Consider the following 21,713-nt stretch of genomic DNA (forward strand, 5'->3'; position numbering starts at 1 on the left):
CGAATTCAATTTACAATTTTGCCCACGGCGAAAGAACATATTTGTCATAACTCATATAATAGTATATAGTGAATGTTACCGAAATAGTGAATGTTATTTATCGAAAAGCGAAAACATTTGCGTGTTTAGCCTTCTTGGAATCTAGAACTATTATTTAAAACGAAAGAATTTTAATAATGTAAATTTAAATATTTTTTTGATATTTCCTTTAGTGTATAGTGAATATGGCGAAATGGCCATGTGTGAAACGTGTCTACAGACGAGTATCTTAATATTAAAACTATCTAAGAATTCATTTGGAAATATTTTAATAAAAATCTACATACTTACGAAATCTTTTAACTGTCGCTTTCTTGGTTATTTTTATACTTATTTTTATACTTCTAACCCATAACTTTTCCTAACATAAAATTCATCATAAGTCTAAGGAACCTCTTTGAAGGCCATTCTGTCCTCTGTGTTATGGAAACAAAATTCTCCAAAACTTCTTCCTACCCCCACTTGAGCAAGAACAAATCCACCCATCACAGAAGCAAAAACAGATAAGACACGACGTTTAAACAAATTTCAAAACAACTCGGTCAAAATCCTTTGATCATCTCGTTTCAACGACTGCCCCAAAATAGAGTGTTTAGTGACGGCAAACCTTCTCGTCTTTTTGTGAAGAAATGTGAAGAAAAACTTTTCGGCTGAACGGAAGTTTCTTTTTGAACTGTTTAAGGAGTAGGGACTCGTTAGCTTAGTCTTTTTGCTTACACTGTAAAGCGGAAAAATTCAGATGGAGCAATGGGAGCTAATCCTTATTTAATTCGAAAAGAATTTTTCCGATGGATAAAAGTACGCAGTTTTTGGCAGTTATTTATGAATCTGTCATAATATATTATCTCAACTGTAGGAGAAACAACAAATGCAATAACTATAACTGAAATATTCGTTCTATGCCAAAAGTCGGAAATAGTTGGAAACACTTATGAAGGTGTAATTAGGACGGGACCCCAGGTCGGTCTGCGGAAACGGGAAAAACTTTCCATCGCATATCATCAATTTATTTTACTACATCCGGTTACGTCAGAAAACCACCAGTCTGGTGGGATTAATCTTCGGCAGCGGAAAAAGTTCCACAATCTTATCCGGTGTGTGTGTGTGTGTGTGTTTTCACACGAGAAGAAAAACATGATCATAAAACTTTCGGCACAAGAATTTCTGCTCTCAAACGGTCTGTCTGTCCGTCTGTCCGTCTTTCCGTCTGTCCATCTGTCCGTCTGTCCGTCTGTCCGTCGTCCGTCTGTCCGTCTGTCCGTCTGTCCGCCGTCTGTCCGTCTGTCCGTCTGTCCGTCTGTCCGTCTGTCCGTCTGTCCGTCTGTCCGTCTGTCCGTCTGTCCGTCTGTCCGTCTGTCCGTCTGTCCGTCTGTCCGTCTGTCCATCTGTCCGTCTGTCCGTCTGTCCGTCTGTCCGTCTGTCCGTCTGTCCGTCTGTCCGTCTGTCCGTCTGTCCGTCTTTCCGTCTGTCCATCTGTCCGTCTGTCTGTCTGTCCGTCTGACCGTCTGTCCGTCTGTCCGTCTTTCCGTCTGTCCGTCTGTCCGTCTGTCCGTCTGTTCGTCTGTCCATCAGTCCGTCTGTCCGTCTGTCCGTCTGTCCGTCTGTCCGTCTGTCCGTCTGTCCGTCTGTCCGTCTGTCCGTCTGTCCGTCTGTCCGTCTGTCCGTCTGTCCGTCTGTCCGTCTGTCCGTCTGTCCGTCTGTCCGTCTGTCCGTCTGTCCGTCTGTCCGTCTGTCCGTCTGTCCGTCTGTCCGTCTGTCCGTCTGTCCGTCTGTCCGTCTGTCCGTCTGTCCGTCTGTCCGTCTGTCCGTCTGTCCGTCTGTCCGTCTGTCCGTCTGTCCGTCTGTCCGTCTGTCCGTCTGTCCGTCTGTCCGTCTGTCCGTCTGTCCGTCTGTCCGTCTGTCCGTCTGTCCGTCTGTCCGTCTGTCCGTCTGTCCGTCTGTCCGTCTGTCCGTCTGTCCGTCTGTCCGTCTGTCCGTGTGTCCGTCTGTCCGTCTGTCCGTCTGTCCGTCTGTCCGTCTGTCCGTCTGTCCGTCTGTCCGTCTGTCCGTCTGTCCGTCTATACGTCTGTCCGTCTGTCCGTCTGTCCGTCTGTCCGTCTGTCCGTCTGCCTGTCTGTCCGTCTGCCTGTCTGTCCGTCTGTCCGTCTGTATTTGGGAAGAAGATAGGAGTGGCGCTCACAATAACTCGAGAACAATTCTAGCAAATTGAACCAAAGTCAAAGCACACCTAGTCAACTAGTCCCAGAATGAAACTCAACAATAATGCATTTCTTTCATACCTGCATGAAAGAAGAGTATTGAAATAAAACTTCATTAGTCTCATAGCTCCAAGCCAGCAGTGATACTGGTACAATTTTTCCGACTCAGAAGTCACGATACCGATACGTTCAACAAACGATGATCAAATTATTTCCATCATCTGAAGCACCCGCAATGGGGCCACGTGTATACTCTGTCTGCGTATGTGCCTGCTGCAGGGTTCTTAATTCCACGATGATATTCCACGTGCCATGCTACACGGTGTAGTAGTTTGGTATGCTAATTCAATTCCATCCCATTTCGATAGCTTGCTAACCTGCCTGGGCACGAATTCATTGATGAAAAGGCTTCCAATCGCATTCTGCTCTTCCCACGGAGAGGTCCGCAATCGATACGTGAAAAACGATTGATGATACCCTTTTCCGGGGCATTTATTTCCAAGTTCGAAAAACCGTTTCTAGTCGTGCATCAAAAATTTATTCAACAAATTTTGTCGATGTTGGCAGGTTAATTTTGCGATGTTTTTCAACGAACATTTCGAATATTGAACAGACGACCTACTGTTACCTGAATCGGTTGCGTTGTCAGAATACTAATGGACAGAAAAATGAGTGATGAACGCCCCCTACGGCGACTCGAGAGCCGGAAGCTAAACGCATCACTGAATCCTATTAAGTGATTGAATCATTCCATTCAGGTGCAGTCTAACGTAACTCTTTCAACACCTACACCAGGCTATAGGTTAACACACAAAAAATGTCCTTTTTCATCGTGTTGATGGGGTGCTGTAAAGGGGGTTAATTGAGTCCAATTTAAAATAGATTTATAAAAATAATTGTCGGTTGCAAATCTACGGTCAAGCAAAATTTAAAAAAAAAATGCAAAAAATATTTTGCGAACCCAGAACGTGCCCACTCAAACAAACGATGTCGGTCAATTTGCTCGAATAGAGTGTCATTCAATTCATTTTTTTAACCATTTTTGATGGACAAATTTTTCTTTATGTTTCCGGTTTCTTTTAGGGAAAATGGAACTGAAAAATACTGATTGAAAGTGGACGTATTCGGGATAGCTGCTCAATTGCTTTAAACGGTGAAACTCAGACCCTTCCCAGGTTTCTGAGAGGGGGGACACCAAGAATTTTTTCTCTGATGCCAGTGTGGAGCCTACCATTTTTTTCTTTTATTTCTAACGTGGAGCCTGATCTCTAATTGAGATATAATCTATCAAGGGGTGATATAATTTAGTTATGCTTGCATGGACTTTTTGTTAAAATTTGAGATATTTTAACATCCTACGAGTACTAAACTATATCACATTTTGATAGAAAAAAAATTGAATATCAAAATATCTCATCTTGATATAATTTTGTATTACTCCTCTGATCGGGTGGGTACCCGATCAGGAGAGCATATCGAAATTACTACTCAAACCCATCTCAATGAGATATTATTATCTAATTCGAATCTTCGTTATGGTCGTTTTGAAATTCTCATTTGTTACGAACAGGTTCGAAACCTCGACCTGCCGCTTGAGAAGCAGTAGTATTTTTGATATGCTCTCCTGATCGGGGTTGTTTCAAACTTGCACAACTCTTGAACAGTATAAAAGCAAAAATTCAGATTTTCAATAATTTTCATTGGACTACATTACCTTAGGGTGGCGCTAAGCTATATGAAGAATTCTTAAAAACACAATTTTACTGTGCCCTGTTTTTCCTTCCATAAGTTTAACATCTTTTTCGGTTATATCATTCATAATTGTTCCTTTTTTTCTTTAATTTAGGTATGCATCGACATTTGCCCTAAAGTTTTTGATAAGGAAATCGAAGCTGAAAGAAAACTTTCAAGAAAGTTATCTTTTCACGTTACAAAATTCGAAAAGTCGTATTTCGTTAAGACTGAAAATTGTATGAAAGAAAGCTTTGTACCCCTGCAAATGATTGGGTTTTTTTTTCAGTGCTCAACTTATTTGTATATTTTGGATCACAATTTAGTCTTTAGTCCAACAGCGGTTGGATCATTGCCATTCTATGTGCGTGGGACGCCAAAGGACGAATGAATGCATAAACACATTTTCTCAGGGTAGGCATAAGAATATCCCTTTGCCTGATTTTTGAAGGTATATCCTGATAACCTGATAAGCTTCGTTTTTTCCCTGATTGTTGGAAACAAGTCTGATTTTGCCTGATTTTGCCTGATTTTGCCTGATTTTGCCTGATTTTTTTGGTTTTCACAGAAAATTTGTACAGATCCGTTCAAAACTCAATAGAAATTCAGTGCTTGCTTGTAGTTATTCCAACCTTGAACTCAATAACTTCACACTCTGTTGAATTCAAATCTTCTATCAATAACGTAAGTTATAATTTTATAACTGGTTTTAGAAGATTTTGGCGTTCAGAAATTGAATTAATTTTGTAAATTTTGTCAATCGCATTCAGTTTTACTGATAAGGCGTTTACAAAAACAGTTTTATGATAAATCAATCATTAATATCTTTGTATTACTTTTTACTTTTTTGTTGAAGACAGCAAAGCGTTTTAACCTATACTTTGAAAAATATCGATAATTCATTTTGGTTTGAAATTTCATCGGAATTTCGTTTTAACAGAAGAAAAAACAAATTAAAAATTTTTTAACTTCAAAGTGAAAATAACTTGCAGTCTTCGGGGAAGTTGATTAATGCGTGAAAATTTTAAATTTTTAATCATGTTTTATTCTACAGATGATATTTATCCTAGATATTGCGTAACTCCTTATAAAAAGCTAGACGTTTCCAAGGTTAAACATATCATTTTTTCGCCCAACAATCAGCCTATTGCATATCGTTCAAAATTGTAAGAATAGAAACGGAATGAATGATAGATTTATGTTTCAAAGTCAGCAACTCAGGCAAATGTGCTTTTAATCAAAATTAATTGACTAGAGGATTGACATGAATGAACATTTGTATAGAAATTGGAACTTTTGATTCAAGTTTCTAAAACTGTTCTTGTTTATCTTTTGCTACGAAAACTTTTGAAATCTGCCACACTTAAGCCAAACTTTGCGAGAACTAGTAAGAAGAATTTTGGCCAAATGCTTTGATAAGTATTTCAACTATTAAAGTTTGCAAAAAACAAGTCTAAAAAGGTAGATTTTCAAACAACTGCTGAATCACATGCTGCAATCGAGGTTGCACATTCAGCGACCGAAACAGGACCATATTTATTTTTTTACGCCCACCTGAAAGCTAATGCAAAAAAAAGAACAAAGTTTGTTGTGATACTGTGAACATTAAGTTGTCAGTGTTGCGAAATCTACAGTTTGGGATTTTTTTTGTTATATTGAAAATTATTAGCCACAGAATTTACACAAACGTATTCAATGAGTTAAGGATAAGAAAAAAGAAACTGGTAGGGACGCAATGACTTTGGAAAGATTGCGAGTTGGGAGGCCGCAACTAAAAAAAATGCTTGTTGGGTGGACCGCAACATCAAGGAAAGGCTGCGAGTTGGGTGGACCACAGTATAAAAGAAATTTACGAATTGGGAGGACCGCAAAACAGAAAAGACTGTGTGTTGGGAGGATCGCAGTATGAAAAAAATCTGCGAGTTAGAAGTACCGCATTATTAAAAAAAAGTTTTCGAGTTGGGAGGACCGCAACGTTGAAGAATTGCTGCGTGTTGGGAGGACCGCAATTAAAATTAGAAAACTGTGAGTTGAGAGGTCCGTAACATAGAAAATTGTGCGTATTCAGAGGACCGCAGTATAAAATAAATTGGCGAGTTGGGAGGACCGCAAAACAGAAAAGACTGTGTGTTTGGAGGGCCGCAGTATGAAAAGGTCTGCGAGTTGAGGGTACCGCAGTGTTAAAAAAGTTTTCGAGTTAAGAGGTGTGCGTGGGATTGCTGCGTGTTAGGAGGGCCGCAATTAAAATTAGAAAACTGTGAGTTGGGCGGATCGCAACATAGAAAATTGTGCGTATTCAGAGGACCGCAGTATAAAATAAATTTGCGAGTTGGGAGGACCGCAACATAAAGAAAAAGCTGCGTATTGGGAAGGCCGCAGTTTAAACAAAATTGCGAGTTGGAGGACCGAGACACGAAAGAGTTGTGACGTATTGAGAGGACCGCAATTAAAATTAGAAAATTGCGAGTTGGAAGAGCCGCAACTGAGTATATTGTGCGTGTTTGGAGTACCGCAATGGAAAAAAGTTCCTGTCGAGAAGACCGCAAAAAATTAGTTGAGAGCAAATGAAATTGAAATTCATCGCGTGTTGATGAAAAAACAGGAAGGAAATAACGATTATACGGGCTTTATTCTTCTAGTTAAGAAAATACCGCGATGATTGTGTAATATTCACAAATTTCGAGCGTTGTAAAAATTGTCGAAAACTTGATGCTATTAACAAAAAACATCAGTTTTTATTCAACGGCCTCAAGAAATAAAGAGCATATGTCACTCTTGAACTCTTGGTATACGTTACGATGTGAAGGAAACTAAATATTCAGACGGATTATTATCTATCTTTCCATAGAAAAAAACGCTCAATTGCATAGTTTTTTTTAACGATACTGCAAACCTGCAAGCGTTTCTATATTATCGTTTAACAATACACTTTCATCTTATGCTTTGCGGAACTAACATCAAGCTTGGTCCGGATACTGCGGATACTGCGGATACTGCAGAAAAAACCCTGCTTTCATCCACCCATTATTGCTTTCTAAAGGAAACAGAAACACCCATATGAAAGTGACTATTAATTATAATATAACAAAGTTAACGGCTTTCCTTCCATCTGCCACAGACTGCATTGTTACTTAATGGAAGGCATTTTTTATTTTTACAATTTCATAAACTCGTTAAAAGTAAAAAGTTCATCCATTTTCTGTATTGGGTAGATAGATTTTTTAAACACAATATTTGTACAGCAAACATACAAAGACAACATACGTCGAAATTCTACAAATGTTTTATGACTTCTGTCATTATAGTTAAAATTTGTAATAACGAGCACATAAATATGTATATCTATCTTGGCCCATGTTTCCCATGCACATTTGTATCTTCTTGTTAGTAATTTTAATGTCAGGCAATTATCCCTTTTCCTCTCACTGTTCTTGTAACGTTGAAACCATCACTCGAGGAAAAGACAAATATAAACTCAAAGGGAATCGAAAGCCTTTTGCTTGATGCGTGTCCCGTATTTCTCAACCGGGTCTGTCACCAGCTGGATATTTCATGAACCTCTCGATGGCTCATCCATCAATCATTGTGCCCGCCTGCCCACTTCAACCACCCTCGTTCTAGGCCCGACTATAACACCATAAATGAGTAATTAATAGTTCAAACAAGAACATTAATTGAAGGCATCAGCAGCCTATCCAGCAGGATCTGGTTACAAATTGTGGCTTCTGGCTTGTTTGCTCTGAAATGGGTGTGGAACACGAATGAAATCGGATACGGAAATTTTGATGCCCCCGTTTACAGTTTACACGCCATACTTTTTCAACATCAATTTTTATCTAATCTATTCCCTTAAGTTTCAACTTACACAGTTGTAATAATTACTCCACAAAAAAAAAGTTTCGCTGACTGAATGTTTTAGTCAATATCATTCTGTGGGGCACAGTTCAACAAAAAAAAAAGTAAAATATTTCACTTTTTTCAAATATGGAAAAATTAACCTACCTTGTGAAAAAATGTGGCATTATTCCACAATAACATTGATATCATAATATACCATAGGTCTACAAAATGAACTTTTTATGTGGTGTCAAAAAATGTCAAGCTGATTTAACACATTAAGGACCACGGAGAGATCTCAGCCGGGAATAAACTCCATAATTCGACATTCTTTATCTCAGAATTCACTGGGCTGTACATTGGAAATATAGTTGCTTTGAGTTACCTTAAGTTTTGTGTTAAATTTGGTACAACAAAGTTTCATTATTATATTAATAACATTTGAGGAATGCTTCTAATTGTAAACATTCGCGACAAGACAAAGTACGAAATAAAAATGTTTTTTTTTTCGGTTGAAAACACTGTGAAGGTTTACACAAACATTATAGAATGTAAAATACAATTTTAAAAAAAATGATTTTAAACGAAGAATGAAATTAGTGTTTGAAATATTGCAGAGGATATTTTTCTGACTTCGGAAAAATAAGAAAATTCAAAAGAAAAAATAAAATGTACATCTATGTTTTTTTATTGAAAAACTCAAATCACCACCTAGTTGGCTTAGTAGTTTGGCAAAATGGCTGACAACACATCTAATCAATGCATTTTGAGGGGAATACGCTTTGAACATAAGGCATGAACGAAGTTTTTGAATATACAAACTGAAAAAATATATCATTGAAGATATTGATACCTTTTGATGGTAGTTCAAGCACAGGTTTAAGTATGCCTTGGCTTGTATGGACGTCAAAATTTTCGCTCCGTTAAAACAGTTTTCCCAGAAGTAAGAAATTACAATGAAAATAAATTAAAAGTAAATCGAAGATGAACATTATTGCGAAGTGGGAAGAAGTTCCGGTGCTAAAGTTCGCATCAGCCCTGCTCCTGCAAACTTCAACGCACGGATCTGGATCAGTGAAAATGTATCCTCTCGAAAGAAAAAAACAATTTTGCTGAGATCCAGCATTTTTGCAGATTTACTATACTTCAACTTTCTATTCCTATTGCTTCCCTTGTTCCGGAATTTCTTGCGGTATTTACTACATGGTTGGCCTGACCGTGTTATCTCTGCAATGAATGTTTACACAGAACAGAGAGAAGGACGCAAGTTTTTCATTTCCAGGATGCTTACATGTTTTGACTCTGTTGGTAAAAGCTAAATAAAGCAAAAGGTTTTGATACCTTTTGATGGATTATTTTGACATTCAAAAAGTTATGACTTAGAGGATATCGTTCAAGTCTTCTAAGCCAGAGGTCATTAGATCGAATCTTGGTCACGGCATACATACTTAAATCCTTTCTATGAGCTGGTGGTTTCAGAATTTGTAAGATGCTAGCCATCATATCGTTGAAAGATGTGAGTCTTAGTGTTAAGTAAAATTAGATCTCTTCAAAAAAAACATGAAGTTTCACTAACATCCTATAAGTGTGTGATCGTTAAAAAAACAAAAACTTGGTGCTGCATCCATAGAATACGTAAATGTAACGCTCTTAGGAGGGTTAAAGTTACCTTGATCGTTATGAATTGTGACATAGGGGAGGGGGGGTGGTCATTTTTATCATTAGAACTTCAAATCTAAATTATAAACAACATTTTTAACAGGGAATTGAAGATCTCAAAACAGATTTGATTATTATTTTTTTCATGGGGATAATCTAAATCTAATATATAAAGATGAGTTGGACTATATATGTTTGTATGCACCTTATACAAATCCATACCGCTTAACCGATCAGCCTGAAATTTGGTACAGTTATGTGCTTGGACCATGGTAAGGTTTTAGTAATAGTTTTGAGCCCCTCCCACCTAAGAAAAGGGACCCTCCTATACAACTTTCGTTTTTTTCACACGAATCAAAAGTCATGGCACCCATTTTGCCAACCGTTTTTAGTTTCCTTTGGCGGGGTTGTTTTCACCATCACCATGGGCTGGGAATTAGAAACGACCATCCAGAGTTAACGTGTACTGGATAGCAAATCAAAGCCTGCTAACGATTTAAAAATTCATAGCGAAGTTTTTGACGGGTTTTTTTTTTTTCCTTCTACTGTTCAATGCACGTGGTACTGGTACGAGGTATTTGATTGCACTAATAAGCCTTAATTAAGGATTGAAAAGTACAATTACCCTGTTAGGAATGTATTGACTAGAATTTCAGTGGTTTTCAAAGTGCTCCCTACCGCCGCTCGGGGGCTTTGAGAGTCTACAGGGATACACAGTGAACTGAAAAGTGAACAGTGAATAACTATTTGGACTGGAGGCTGAAAAACTAATGAACAGCGTTTTCATAGACTCCAGCTTTTAAGAACCAACCATTTCCATATTTTTAGGATTCCTTATAAAGAAAGAAAAATTAATAAGATTAAGAGTTATACGTTGAAGGCTGCAATTTCAATGCTTTGATAGCCGCCGGGAAATTTAAACGGGGGAGTAGAAATTTTATTAGATAATTAAATCTGAGGTTTAAAACCTTATACAATTCTATTTCATTGACCAATCTATAACTTTTGATTTATTTTTGGCCATCAATGTGTTCAATTCTACCATCCAATTTGGAAAAAAATCGTTTGGTAATGCGAGTTCAAACAAATGATATCAAAGAATTTTAACATTGATCACTCTTCAAAATAATTAATAGAATGATTGTGTCCGGGGATAAAAAACTTAAATAGAACTAAAATAAGACCATTACCATAACATTTAAATGGTAATTTCGGTTCAGAAATGATTTATTTTCGATAACTCCAAGAAACTTTTAATAAAAGTTTCTACATTTAAGAAAAACTAATCATAAAACAGTGTTCAATTAAAAAGCGAAAAAAGCACACATACAATTTGTTATATACCGAGAATTGCGTTCGGCAATGTAATTAGCTTTCGAGACTAAAGCTCTCATAACTAACAAAGATGTTCGAAAAAAGATATAAAGAAAAGAAAAGAAAAGGTTGAATAAAACCATTCGAGTATTAGCCGTCTAACCGGAGACAACCAAGTTAGGCGTTTTATTAAAATCCGATTTTCTCAAATTACTTTCTTTTTGTGATACATTAAACAATTAAAAACATGCAAAATGAGTCTTAAACATAGTTCAACAAGGTTCGGAAGTGTTTTCTGGAAATTTTTAAGTGAATAAAGCTTAAATATCCCATTGTACAAGTATATCATCCATCTTGAAAAGTGGGATAATCTCCAAAAGAGATTTACATCGAATGGAGGATGGGAAAGATATAAAATTATTTTATCATTTGCATTTAAAAAATTAAAGGCCAAATCTATTCGAGCTTCTTAGAAAAAAGGTGGGTTAAAAAAAGTTTTTCGTGATAGGGAAAGGGAAAGCAAATTATTTTGAAATTCTATTGATAATTCTCAAAACTATATGCTTCTTCAAAAAAAAAAAAATTAAATCGATAAACACAGTAAATAATCTCAATAAAAACTTTCAAAAGACTTACAAAACATACGTGGACAAACATGAGCCAAATTTCTTAAAATGATGAATATAAAGCTTCCAACATTTCGAAAAATCAAACGACTCATTTTGATTTATATTTTTTGTGAACGCAAGGCCGGGTAAAATAAGCTAGTATATAATATAACAACTGACAACCCCTTTTGTTTCTTTCCATAAAATTCTAAAAGACATTGATTTTTATAAAATTACAGCTTTTTCGTATGAATGTTATCAGTTTCTAACATATTCACTGAAATTATATGAAAAAATTGTCAGAGGAACTGAAATTTTGCTTAAAACATAAATAGGCGCATTTAGCCTAAACTGGAGATTTCATCATAGAAATAACTAAAATTTACAAATAGAAAACAGATTTCTGCTCATTATAGTTTTTATAAACATGATTCTTGGTTCATATTCCTTTGAATTATACTATTCGGATTAATTATACAATAGGATGAAAATCTCATAAAATGTTTTCTGCTTAAGTGTTTGTATGCAGTGGTCCTGCATCATTTTGCCCGAGAGCTCGAGTCTTTATGCCAGTGACGGAATAGCAATCTTATCATCTTTGGCGCAATGCACATTTCAGTGCATTTTCGGCATATAGTTGTAGGAATCAGGATTGGGTAGGCTAATAACTGAATTATATTTGAATTTACCATGTTCGAAAAGGATTATAAGATAAAGGTCCTAATTATTAAGCAATAATGACTAGATCTGTATGAGCGTGTACTTCAAACGTTCAGCAACGGATTTGCGTTAATGCTCCAGCAAGCTTACGGGTGTGGTAAATGCATGCGCGTTGGAGAGAAAAGGAAAGAGCATATCTCTCTTCCTAGCTTCTAGCTGAGGAGGTGTGAAGAAAACAGTTGAGAAAATATTTTGGAGAAGAATATACGCGGTAAAGAAAAGTTGTTGTTCGTAGTAAAAGTAAATTTCGACAAAAAGACGTCCGGTCACTCCAATAGTTAGCTACGATAGGCATTTAAATGTTGCAACCTCTTCTTTGGGTGTACGCTTTTAGACGGAATATATTGAAACCGCATCAAATAGTTGGTTTTACAAATTTTTTTTTCACTGAATGATTAAAAACATGTTAATCTATCAATCCTTGTTACTAAAAACTGTTTGATTAGTTGTCAAAAGTTACAGCTAAGAGAAACTTAAAAACATAAAACTGCAAATGGACTTTTTTTTTAAATTATTAATTTGTATGTCTCAAAAATTCTTGGTCAATGTGTTTTCCGATCTAAAAAAATGATTGGCAGTTAGGTCAAAGAGTTAATTAAAATTTTGGAGATAAAAAGGTCTAAAGTTAGGAAGAAAAGATAAAACATAAACCCCGTCTAAAGGCAGGGTTGGGAAGGTACGACAACAATACGAAAAATGCATAATATACAGTATTCATAAAAGTTGAAATATCTCAATTATTTGTGGGCCAATTTCAACAAATACTACATAAAAATTTAGCTATAAATCAGTGTTAATATGTTTCAAAATTTGGAAAAAAAATTGGTAGAAGTGTGTAAAAACTACAACCGAAAAGTACTGAAAATCAAGTTCCTTAACCCCTGTGCTTATGCACTTTTTAAGAAAAATGTACAATAACTTTTGTCATCTATGAACTTTTTGATTGTAATCATAAAACTAAGCTTCTGTTAATTTAACAACAACAAAAAATTGGTTTTAGAGGATTAAACCTTATTTTTGATCATAGGTATTTTTTTTACAATGATATTTAGAATAATGATGATACCACAGACAAACAGACAGGTCACTTAGTAGAGAAGTCATGAGATTTTTCACATATTCAAAAGTGATCAAGGTTATCTATGATATTGTGATGCTACAAGAATAGTAAACAAAAATGTTTTTCTGTCATTTGTGTTAAGCAATTTTCGGGATCTTAGAAGTATGTTTAGAATAAATCGATCGTTGTCGAATAAACTTGTCTTCGGCATTCTCCAGGATCACGTTGGCTTTCTGTTTATCGACTTGTTTATTAAAAATTAAAAGGTAAAATTTGTTAGGCAGGTTCAGAAATTCGGGAGTTGTGAGTTGACCTATACTTATTAAATCCATGAATCTGTTTTGCAGAAAGTTCGACAAAATTGTTGGCCTTATAACAAGACTTCGCCGGTCTAATCCTCGTCGATCCAGTGGAAATGTGTTATGAATAAGTTGCCTATTAAATTCAGATTTCTTCTCGTAAGTCGTTTCCGGCTCCAGCAGATTTTGGAATTCTTTTTTGTTCAATTTTCCGTTTATCAGTTTCCATTGAATTTGATTGAAACCTATAGATTCCACTAATCAAGTATTAGACCAACCTTCAATAGTACCCAACTTTTGCTCGGATTTTTTAAAACACTAATAATCTTTGATGTCGATGATCGTTTTGGGTATGAACAGGGCCTTGACTGGCTCAAAAAAAAAAAAACAATCAGATATCATCCACTTTGAACTCTTTCAGGCTTTTCATTTTCTCTTTCTTGTTTTTCCTAATGAATTATTGCAACTAAAATAAATAAAGATCAATTGATACTTTAAATCTACTTACAATCCGAATCTTCAAGATGATTATGATGATGATGGCTCACCTCCACTCCCCCGTGGGACTTGGGCTAGTTATCTTTTAAGATATTTGATAGTCTTTAGCCAATGTTCATTTTATTGTCCACTTTGAATTGCTTCATTCACTTTTGTTTTGCCCATGTATCTACGTTCATCATTTTAATATTAACTGTTTGTACTACTGTCTGTAATTCAACTTTGGAGCAGGGACCATCTGGGAAAAGGGTTATTTTGGGATACATCCAGCCCACACATATATGAGTCCAAGAAAGGGTTTTACCGCGCCCCGAATCACATTGCTTTTGAATAATGTTCATATGCGGCCCAGAGACCTATGTTCAGTTGATCATCATCACCAGGTAACTTATATTACACACATTTAAAACACGTACTTATAAACTAATGCTAGTTTTCACAAACGTCAAACACTTATTCTTAAATCTAACCAGGACTTGTTCATTTTTTATTTCACTTGGTAGAGTATAAAACATTTTCACACCACGGTAAAAAAAAGAATTTTGTAACGAAGACAGGAGGAATGAGGCAGAACTAATTTCATTCGAGAAGCGGGTTTCATAGCGGTGCAGATCTGTACCTCTTAGCATCCATTGTTGGAGATATTCGGGAGCGATGCCTTTGGTTATTTTAAATGTAAGGAGCATGGTGAGGAATGTGACGCGTTGACGAACCGAGAGCCATTGTAATGCATCCAACATTATGCGAACTGGAGTTCTTCTATCGCAGCGCAGAATCAATTTCATGACTTTATTTTGAAGCCTTTGTAGCCAAGTCATTTGTTTTTCATTGGCAAAACATATAATTGAGACAAAACTCATAATGTGGAAAACATTGCTTTGTATAAATAAATCAAACTCCATTGCGAGGCGTCAGAGAATTCCATATTTTTGAGCTACTTTTTTTTTACTGTAAAGTCGATGTGTTTGTCGAAATTCAATTTAGCGTCTTATATCACACCAAGTATTTCATTTTACTGACTATTTCCCAGCGTGTGCCATCTATCTGGATATCAAACGAACCACAGTTAACAATACTATTAGACACAATCATACATTTAATCTTTGACACATTTAACTTAAGTTTCTTAAAGTTTAACCAATTACTTAAACTTAAAATATCACAGTTCATTTTTTCTGTAGCAGCACTATCATCATCACAATTTATAAATATCACAGTGTTGTCAGCGAAAAAGTTTATATCACAGTATTTGAGCATTCTCTTCAAGTCTTTAATGTATAAATTGAAAAAAAATAGGTCCTAAAACGCTACCTTGAGGCACACCGACTTTGGTTGCTTTGGCAGAAGATATCACAGATTCGAAGATATTTTTCAAATCCTGTTGAAGCTCTCAATTAGTTCTTTTCTAAAGATAATTTTGCTTGCAAAACTTTTTCTGGTTGTCCCGGAAAGATAAATAAAAACGGTAAAAACAAAAGGCTACCATGATGAAAAATATTATTTTCAAAGTCATGAAGTGGTGCTATCTAGTGTCGGTGTTACCTAGCTCTTTCGTACACCCACAAATCAGAATCTACTCCAATAATAAACTTCCTTGGAGGTGGAATTATCGGTATAAGTCTATTCCGGACCGGCATTAATAAGCTTTCTAATTACTGGCATTGTCCTCCCAGCGCAACCGCATTGCATGTGTCTGAAAGCACCCAAATTAGACATATCCCATATCCTATCACAAGACAATGTATGATGGAAACAATCAGCCATCAAGAATATTGTCAAATGATGTAGCCAGCGCTGTGTGTGTATGTAAACCGGCATTAGAAAAATAACATTCTTTGTTTCCAACCGACACGGCAGAAAACTACCAGCCAAGATGAGCTGTGCGTGTGTATGTAAACCGGCTGGCAATTTAAAACAGTTTCTAGTCTCCCATTTTCACCCCTTTCTTCATCCCTTTCCTATCAAATCCCTATTCCTATCCGGGCCAAACTACAGACACATTGGCCGTCTGTGCGTTTTTTTTGGTAATCGGCGGTGACAGAAAGGCTATGACAATAAACTTTCGTTTGCTAACCGACTCAGATGGTGCACTTGGTAAGATATTGGACTGGCAAGCCGAGATAAAATGATGCAGAGAGTTTGATTCTCACTATTCTTTTTTTTTTTTTGGAGAAATTATCCAATAGGGCAAACATCCCATAAATTGTTTTTCTTGTTTCGTTTGAATGTAGTGGTCATACATCATTTTGCTTGAGAGTTCGAGTCTGTATGCCAGTATTGCCTTTCCAATTATATAATCCATGGTAGGACACTGGTACACCATTGGTATAGTTCACTTTTCAGAGCATTTTCTGCACAGAGATTTGCTAAATAAGCATTGGATTTTTGCAATGTAATGTGTAGTTTTGTGAAGAACGAAACGGAAGTGTCCTGTCTGTTTGTCTGTGATGATACGTTCAATCCAGAAAACGATTTATAATTACATTAGATTTCAAAATTATTTTGAAATATCATTCGAAATTTTATTGTGTACAATTTTTTTCGTGTTCATTCTACGCAGATAAACGAGGAGCATTTTTCGGTATTAAACCTACTTGAACCGTAGAACATAACAGCAAACAAGACCTACTGTGTTTGCTCATACATGTCGTTGATGTAGGTTACGATTGCTGGTTTTGTTTTCAGTCTTAAGTAAACATTTCTTCAAGGTATCGAAGCGGGGAAAAGAAGAGATTGCCGACCAAATCAAAGTTCATTAGTCGCTGGGTAATCGTTTCAACTCACCTCAACGTCACCGCTTCGTCCTTGGTCCTTGGCACGTATTGGCGTCCCCGAGTAATCATTTCCCCAAGAACATCCAGAATATCGGTCCGATTCAGCTCCCCAACAATTGTTGCATTAAATTCGGTGCTCCAGGGATATCGCTGGATTGCCGCCTGTGTACAGTTCACAAGCCGTTCCAGCTCAACCGTATCGCTCATGGTTGGGACGAGCAAAGACTTTCACTTCACTGGAATCACATACACAACAATACTCACACAAACACTAGTAGACCATCAGACCCAATGAAGAACAAAGGAAAAACAACACCCATATGCTGCGATATCCCTCTACGCTCCTGGTGCCACCACGTTTTCGTCGAGCAGGGAAAAAAACGTAATCAATAACACTGTCGCCGGAAGTAGGTTTTTACACTTGTTGCTTCCTGTCTACACCATTCACATATTCGTCGAGACTCGTTGAATAAAGATTAAATCACTGGAACTTCGATGCCTCAGCTCAATTCTCCGAACGTAAATCAATTATTTAGAACGAAATTGATAGACACTCTTCTATGGGCAATAGATTGCGCGTATCACTTTTCATTCCGCTAAGGTGCCGCGTCTCCTTGGCCGATCATCGCTGACTGACACTCGGTAAAACCCCCCAAAACACCCACACTTGCCCCTCCCTTTGGCCCAGGCCGACCACGGCGCCAAAAAACACCCATGCCTGGAGCCAATCACAACTGTGAGCCCATCCACTACCAAAGCACCACCAGGCCCACCCAACCCAGAGCTGACCCAAATCCCTCGAAGCGCGCCAAGATTGATGATGATGATGGCAGGATTTCGGCTCGCTGCTGCTGTTTACCAACCGTGTTCCAATATCTCGACGCCACAGGAAAGTTTCACTCGGAAGTTTCACCTACAACGGGAAAAAAGGACAGAACAGAAAAAGTAAAAGTTAGCCCAAAATTGAGAAATGGTGTCTCATTAATATTTCGCCAGCGGTAGGTTTGATTGGCCGCATAGTTTTTGCCATGATCCACTTTACCCGGAAAGAAGGATTTCCTTCCTGTGGGTTACCGGAAAAAACGAGCAAATCACCAAGTACAACTGTCAAATCTTCTACCCCTGATATGGGGACAGACATTGCTGCATAGAGCTTAGTTGATAAACATTCAGCGCTCTCCTTTTTTATTGCCACACACTGGGAATGCTTGTAATTCAAATTCCGTAGAATTAATCATGCCATCCAGTAGAATTAATGTTACACCTCCCATAAAAGTTTCGAGAAGCTTCATACAAACGTTCTCATCGGAATGAACATTTCACAAATATTTTTTGTTCCTACATTCAGATGATGTTTCTACGAATTAGGGTTTAACTGTTTGTTAGTTTTTTTTCATCGTTCCAGGATCGGGTGACCAACATTTTCAGCAAGCGGGCCGCACAAATATATACAGATTTGGGTGGCAATGGATATATGCGAAAAGGTTTAGGGATCTTCTAACTAAGCCATTGTTCATGAGATCGAGTCTCGATCATGACATACATAGTACTCTTTCAGTGGGCTGGTGTTTTTTTTTTTAATTGGAACCACAGGTGGTAAATTCCGGCTTACGGATTGTATTCCAAGGCACGGCGAACCACCGCGTCCCCCCAGTTTGCTACTCTGGGTCCATGGGTACAATGGGAAGACTCATGATATACTCCGTGTATACCCCCTACTCCCTCAACTCCACCTGGGGCCGCAGACCTAATTCCCATCTCTAACTGTTTAGTACACTATGCTTCAATAGTGGGAGGTCTAAAAAAATGACAATTTTCGTTAATTATTTTCAAGATATCTCGTTTGAACTTAAAAATATATCAACAGTGTATTCAGTAAAAGTGTGCAACTTAACTGTTCCTAAAACTCTCCAGAACATATTTTATATCAAAAATCACTTGCAAAAAAGGTATGGTAAAAAAACGAAAAATAGAAGATATTTTTTTAGAAATAGCTACTACTTTCAAACGGTTGTCGATGCGATAATGACTTCTAAATATGACAAAGTTGCTAGAATCGATACAAGCTAAAAACTTTTCTCAGACATTATAGCTCTGAAATAGATATTCAAAAATATATTTTTTTATTTCACTGCCTGGTGGTTTAATCATTTTTTTTCAAAAAGTTCATTTTATAGTCTTTTTTGTGTTGGTCATTTGTCCTGAAGAAACTATCGGTCTAAAATGCATAGTTTAGGCAGAAAAAGTTTTGATCGCCATTTTAATGTTTTACTGCTGCGTACGCCGTAAGCCGTAAATATAGAGGATTTTTCGAAAAAGATCCAGCGGCTCACCGATTTGAACCCGCGATTTCCGATTCAGTAGAAGGCGTGTGAGCCAATTACACTGCAGTGAACGTGACGATATAGGCTCCAGCATCTAGAAATCCAGATTTGGTTTAAAATAGAACAACACCTCCCTGTGTAATCGGTCTGCTCGGAACCTTGAGCTGCACTGGACCGATTGCTTCTTCATTTGACCGTAAGTATTTAGCGCCAACGGCAAGCCTGAAGCACGAGCATGTACGCGCTCCCCACAAAAATTCCGAGTCGACGGATTATGACCAGTGATGCCAACCTTCCAGACTTTGTCTGGATCTTCCGACTTTTTGGACTTCCGTCAGCCATCCAGACTTTTGACTTTCTTTAACGTTCTGGACGTCTGGAAATGTCTGAAAACCTTAAAAAAAAGTTGAAGAGGTTGTAATCATGCTACAACCGTGTAGTGAGCGTAGAATTACGATAACTCTCTATGATTAACTTATTTCTGTATTGATTACATAAACAAAAAAATTGCAGTATAATGAAATGCTTAGAACTAATGTCAAAATGACATCATCATTGCATGTCATTTCAAACCGTGATGGCAGCAAGCTTGAATGTCATTTCAAAATGTCACGAAAACATGTCCTTTCAAAATTTCATGACATAATCTGTCAAAATTTCAAGACAAAATGTTATGTCAAATTGTCTTGCCAAAATGTCATGTCAAATTTCAATGTCATGTCTACATTCAATGTCATGTCGACATGCAATGCCATGTCAAAATTGTATGTCATAATATCATGTCAACATGTCATTTAAACTTGGCATGCCATGTGAAGATCTCATGACGATGTCATGCCAACATCTCATATCAAAATGTTATATCAAAATGTTATGTCAAAATGTCATGCCAACATCTCATATCAAAATGTTATATCAAAATGTTATGTCAAAATGTCATGTCAAAATGTCATGTCAAAATGTCATGTCAAAATGTCATGTCAAAATGTCATGTCAAAATGTCATGTCAAAATGTCATGTCAAAATGTCATGTCAAAATGTCATGTCAAAATGTCATGTCAAAATGTCATGTCAAAATGTCATGTCAAAATGTCATGTCAAAATGTCATGTCAAAATGCCATGTCAAAATGTCATGTCAAAATGTCATGTCAAAATGTCATGTCAAAATGTCATGTCAAAATGTCATGTCAAAATGTCATGCCAAAATGTCATGCCAAAATGTCATGCCAAAATGTCATGCCAAAATGTCATGTCAAAATGTCATGTCAAAATGTCATGTCAAAATATCATGTCAAAATATCATGTCAAAATGTCATGTCAAAATGTCATGTCAAAATGTCATGCCAACATGTCATGCCAACATGTCATGCCAACATGTCATGTCAAAATGTCATGTCAAAATGTCATGTCAAAATGTCATGCCAACATGTCATGCCAACATGTCATGCCAACATGTCATGCCAACATGTCATGCCAACATGTCATGTCAAAATGTCATGTCAAAATGTCATGTCAAAATGTCATGTCAAAATGTCATGCCAACATGTCATGCCAACATGTCATGTCAAAATGTCTTGTCAAAATGTTAGTCAAAATGTTAGTCAAAATGTCATGTCAAAATGTCATGTCAAAATGTCATGCCAACATGTCATGCCAACATGTCATGCCAACATGTCATGCCAACATGTCATGTCAAAATGTCATGTCAAAATGTCATGTCAAAATGTCATGCCAACATGTCATGCCAACATGTCATGCCAACATGTCATGCCAACATGTCATGCCAACATGTCATGCCAACATGTCATGCCAACATGTCATGCCAACATGTCATGCCAACATGTCATGCCAACATGTCATGCCAACATGTCATGTCAACATGTCATGTCAACATGTCATGTCAAAATGTCATGTCAAAATGTCATGTCAAAATGTCATGCCAACATGTCATGTCAACATGTCATGTCAAAATGTCATGTCAAAATGTCATGTCAAAATATCATGTCAAAATGTCATGCCAACATGTCATGCCAACATGTCATGCCAACATGTCATGTCAAAATGTTAGTCAAAATGTCATGTCAAAATGTCATGTCAAAATGTCATGTCAAAATGTCATGTCAAAATGTCATGCCAACATGTCATGTCAACATGTCATGTCAACATGTCATGTCAACATGTCATGTCAAAATGTCATGTCAAAATGTCATGTCAAAATGTCATGTCAAAATGTCATGTCAAAATGTCACGCCAACATGTCATGCCAACATGTCATGCCAACATGTCATGCCAACATGTCATGCCAACATGTCATGTCAACATGTCATGTCAACATGTCATGTCAAAATGTCATGTCAACATGTCATGTCAACATGTCATGTCAAAATGTCATGTCAAAATGTCATGCCAACATGTCATGCCAACATGTCATGCCAACATGTCATGCCAACATGTCATGTCAACATGTCATGTCAACATGTCATGTCAAAATGTCATGTCAAAATGTCATGCCAACATGTCATGCCAACATGTCATGCCAACATGTCATGCCAACATGTCATGCCAACATGTCATGTCAAAATGTCATGTCAAAATGTCATGTCAAAATGTCATGTCAAAATGTCATGTCAAAATGTCATGTCAAAATGTCA

At 37.0% G+C, this 21,713-nt stretch overlaps 1 protein-coding gene across 1 annotated transcript in view; it reads right to left on the minus strand.

Moving 5' to 3' along the window:
* Window positions 1-21,713, minus strand: part of LOC129737563 (tachykinin-like peptides receptor 86C) — a 264,810-nt gene that overhangs the window by 207,028 nt on the left and 36,069 nt on the right. The window contains exon 2 of the mRNA XM_055728725.1: window positions 16,748-17,650. Within this exon, the coding sequence (XP_055584700.1) occupies window positions 16,748-16,944 (197 nt within the window). The 5' untranslated portion in view covers window positions 16,945-17,650. The remainder of the gene's footprint in view (window positions 1-16,747; window positions 17,651-21,713) is intronic.

Source organism: Uranotaenia lowii, chromosome 1 (assembly GCF_029784155.1).
Source record: "Uranotaenia lowii strain MFRU-FL chromosome 1, ASM2978415v1, whole genome shotgun sequence".
Taxonomy (NCBI): Eukaryota; Metazoa; Arthropoda; class Insecta; order Diptera; family Culicidae; genus Uranotaenia; species Uranotaenia lowii.